Raw genomic sequence first — 3,397 nt, 5'->3', positions numbered from 1 at the left:
TTAGTTGGTCATGTCAATAAAGCAAACTGCAGAGAGACTTTTGATGTGTGTGTGTGTGTGTGTGTGTGTGTGTGTGTGTGTGTGAGTGTGTGTTTACTCATTAAGGAAGTTGAACATACACATTTTGACACATTTGTTTGAGTTAATTAAGGGGTTTACTGACATCATAAACAGGAGTGTAAATGGAGAACCAGCTGTTGTGGTTGTAGTTCACCGTCCACATGTGTCGACCAGGCCATGACAGTAACAGTGGCTCGCTGTAGGCCTCACTTCCGTTTCTAGAGAAAAGCACATTTGAAAGGAAGAGGGGGGAGAAGAAGAAGAAGAGGGGCATTAGGCAAGGCTGCGGCAGCTCCCCTCTACTATTCATTATTGTAGCAGAATTACTTTCCATTCTAATAAGAAGAAGAAGAAGAAGAAGAAGAAGAAGAGGAAGAAGAAGAAGAGGAGGAAACACATGAACGACATGAGAGGCCCGGGAAGCAGCTGACAGAACATGTGTTGGTGTGGAGGAAACGATACTTCCGTCTGGGAAGCTGGAAACGAAACCAGAATCAAGCTGGATCGAGACCAGTTTAGAGCCGGTGGCCGTGCTGCAGGGACAAGATGCAGGAGACGTGTGAGTGACGTGACGCCCTCCTCCATAGGAGACAGTCCACAGGAGGTGGAGGACGAGGCGGCCCCCGGCTACGGCCGACATCTGAACACGTCCCTGTCTTATCATGGCGGCTCCCTGTGACGAGACACGCCTCGCTTTTATTGACCTGCGTGACGCGCAGTGCGCACGTGAAAACATGACGCGATAAATCACCCATGACAGCCGAGGCTGACACGCGTGCCCCGCCGGCCGCGCTCTAATGTTTGGACCGGTCTCGTGGAGCCGCCGGACGACACGCGTCGCGGCTCCGTCCACACGCAGGGGCGCGCGAACCGGCGGAGAAAACGATGACACGCGTCAGATGTCCATCAGAAACACGACACGCGTCAGGACGTGTGGGCACCCGGCTCGCGGCCGGCAGGGACACCGCAGGATCCGCCGGAGCGGCCGCGTGTCAGGCACACCACGCGCGCCTCATCTTGACCCGTTGACACTTAGAACGGAGAAAGTCAAGCGCGCGCCGCCGCCACCGACGGCTCTCGCGTTTCATCCGCGCGCTTCAATCCCGACCGGATAACATCGGCGGAGTTCGCCGTGGCGCACAGACGCGCTCGCGGTGACGGGTAACGGAAGGGCGTGTCCTCGGCGTCGCTCCACGGGGGCAGAGCCGAACCCGGAGACGCGTGCGTGCACGGTATGCGTGCGTGCGTGTGCGTGCGCTGAAGGTGATCCGGACGCGCCTCCATGTGACTTCACCTGTCCCGAGTGGCGCGCGCGCCTGAACGACGGCGGCGTAGGGTGCGCTCCGTTTGAGAAAGACTCGTTCCAGAGGACCGAAACCCGGTTCTGCTCCGGTTCTGCCGCGGTTCTCGGCGGGTACGGAGCGTCACGGAGGAAGCCGGGGCGTGAGACAGGAGACGTCGCTCGGCGCGGAGGTTTTCAACAGACCGCGGGCGCCTTCCTCCTCCTCTTGGGGCTGCGCTCCTTCCTTCCTTCCTTGGACCGAGTCATGTCTGAGAAGGAGCGATGGGGAAGTTTGACGACCACGAGAGGATAATCCTCAACGTCGGGGGCACCAGACACGAAACCTACAAGACCACCCTGAAGACCCTGCCGGGCACGCGGCTGGCGCTGCTCGCCTCCGACTCGGACATCGACTCGGTGCTGGACCAGCTGCAACAAGTCCCCGGCTTCATCGAGTACAACGCCCGGGACAACGAGTACTTCTTCGACCGACACCCGGGGGTGTTCGCCTACGTGCTGAACTACTACCGCACCGGGAAGCTGCACTGCCCGGCGGACGTGTGCGGGCCGCTGTTCGAGGAGGAGCTCTCCTTCTGGGGCATCGATGAGACGGACGTGGAGCCGTGCTGCTGGATGACCTACCGGCAGCACCGGGACGCCGAGGAGGCGCTGGACGTGTTCGAGCTGAACGTGGACAACGGGGACGAGGACGACGAGGTCGGGAAGAGGCTGGGGATAGAGGACGTGGCCGCCGACGGGAACGGCGGCTTGTGGAGGAAGTGGCAGCCGGTGATCTGGAACTTGTTCGAGGACCCCTACTCCTCCAGGGCGGCGCGGGTAAGGACGCCCGGCATCGTGCCGCACACGCTGTCAGTGTGTGCGTGTGTGTGTGTGTGTGTGTGTGTCAGTGTGTGTGTGTGTGTGTGTGGACTAAGGCAGGCTGCACACACGCGTGTGTTCGTGTTCGTGGCGGGGTTTTAGTGGTCGTGCGTCATGCGTGTGTGCGTTGAGCTGCCGCGCCGCTCGGCGAGCTGACCAGCCACACATGAATATCATGGGACGGTTGTGACGTCATTTATGAGCGCTTCCTAAACTCGCCACATTTACAGTCCCCAGTAATAAAACACAAGCGGCTCCGCACGGGTCTGGAGATGAGCGCGAGGCGCTGATTTGTTTAAACTGTTCCACGTTGACCGAGTAGTTTAGACATTACGCAACACCGCTGGCGCTGGATGGAGCGTTCTGAAACAAAGCCAACACTTCAACCCAGCCTACACACGTGGCTCCTTGTGTGTCGCTCCAGTTGTGTTGGCCGGCTCTGAAATACGTCACCACGTGTTGCACTGTGAACATGAGTATATGAACATATGGGTATATAAACATATGGGTATATGAACATATGGGTATATGAACATATGGGTATATAAACATATGAGTATATGAACATATGACTATATGAACATATGGGTATATTAACATATGGGTATATGAACATATGGGTATATGAACATATGGGTATATAAACATATGGGTATATAAACATATGGGTATATGAACATATGGGTATATGAACATATGGGTATACGAGTATATGAACATATGAGTATATGAACATATGGGTATATGGGTATATGAACATATGGGTATATGAACATATGGGTATATGAACATATGGGTATATGGGTATATGAACATATGGGTATATGAACATATGGGTATATGAACATATGAGTATATGAACATATGGGTATATGGGTATATGAACATATGGGTATATGAACATATGGGTATATGAACATATGGGTATACGAGTATATGAACATATGAGTATATGAACATATGGGTATATGAACATATGGGTATATGAACATATGGGTATATAAACATATGGGTATATAAACATATGACTATATGAACATATGGGTATATGAACATATGGGTATATGAACATATGGGTATATAAACATATGGGTATATAAACATATGGGTATATGAACATATGAGTATATGAACATATGGGTATACGAGTATATGAACATATGAGTATATGAACAT

The 3,397-nt window shown here is 52.9% G+C and overlaps 1 protein-coding gene across 4 annotated transcripts in view; it reads left to right on the top strand.

The window, feature by feature from the left end:
• Positions 1 to 1,624: 1,624 nt before the first annotated feature.
• Positions 1,625 to 3,397, top strand: part of kcnc2 (potassium voltage-gated channel, Shaw-related subfamily, member 2) — a 95,405-nt gene continuing 93,632 nt past the window's right edge. For all 4 annotated transcript variants that reach the window (XM_056277121.1, XM_056277119.1, XM_056277118.1 and 1 more), the window contains exon 1: positions 1,625 to 2,179. In XM_056277121.1, the coding sequence (XP_056133096.1) occupies positions 1,625 to 2,179 (555 nt within the window). The remainder of the gene's footprint in view (positions 2,180 to 3,397) is intronic.

Source organism: Lampris incognitus, chromosome 3, assembly GCF_029633865.1.
Source record: "Lampris incognitus isolate fLamInc1 chromosome 3, fLamInc1.hap2, whole genome shotgun sequence".
In the NCBI taxonomy this organism is placed as follows: Eukaryota; Metazoa; Chordata; class Actinopteri; order Lampriformes; family Lampridae; genus Lampris; species Lampris incognitus.
The sequence above is the reverse complement of the archived record's forward strand: the minus strand, read 5'-3'. Positions and strand labels throughout refer to the sequence as shown.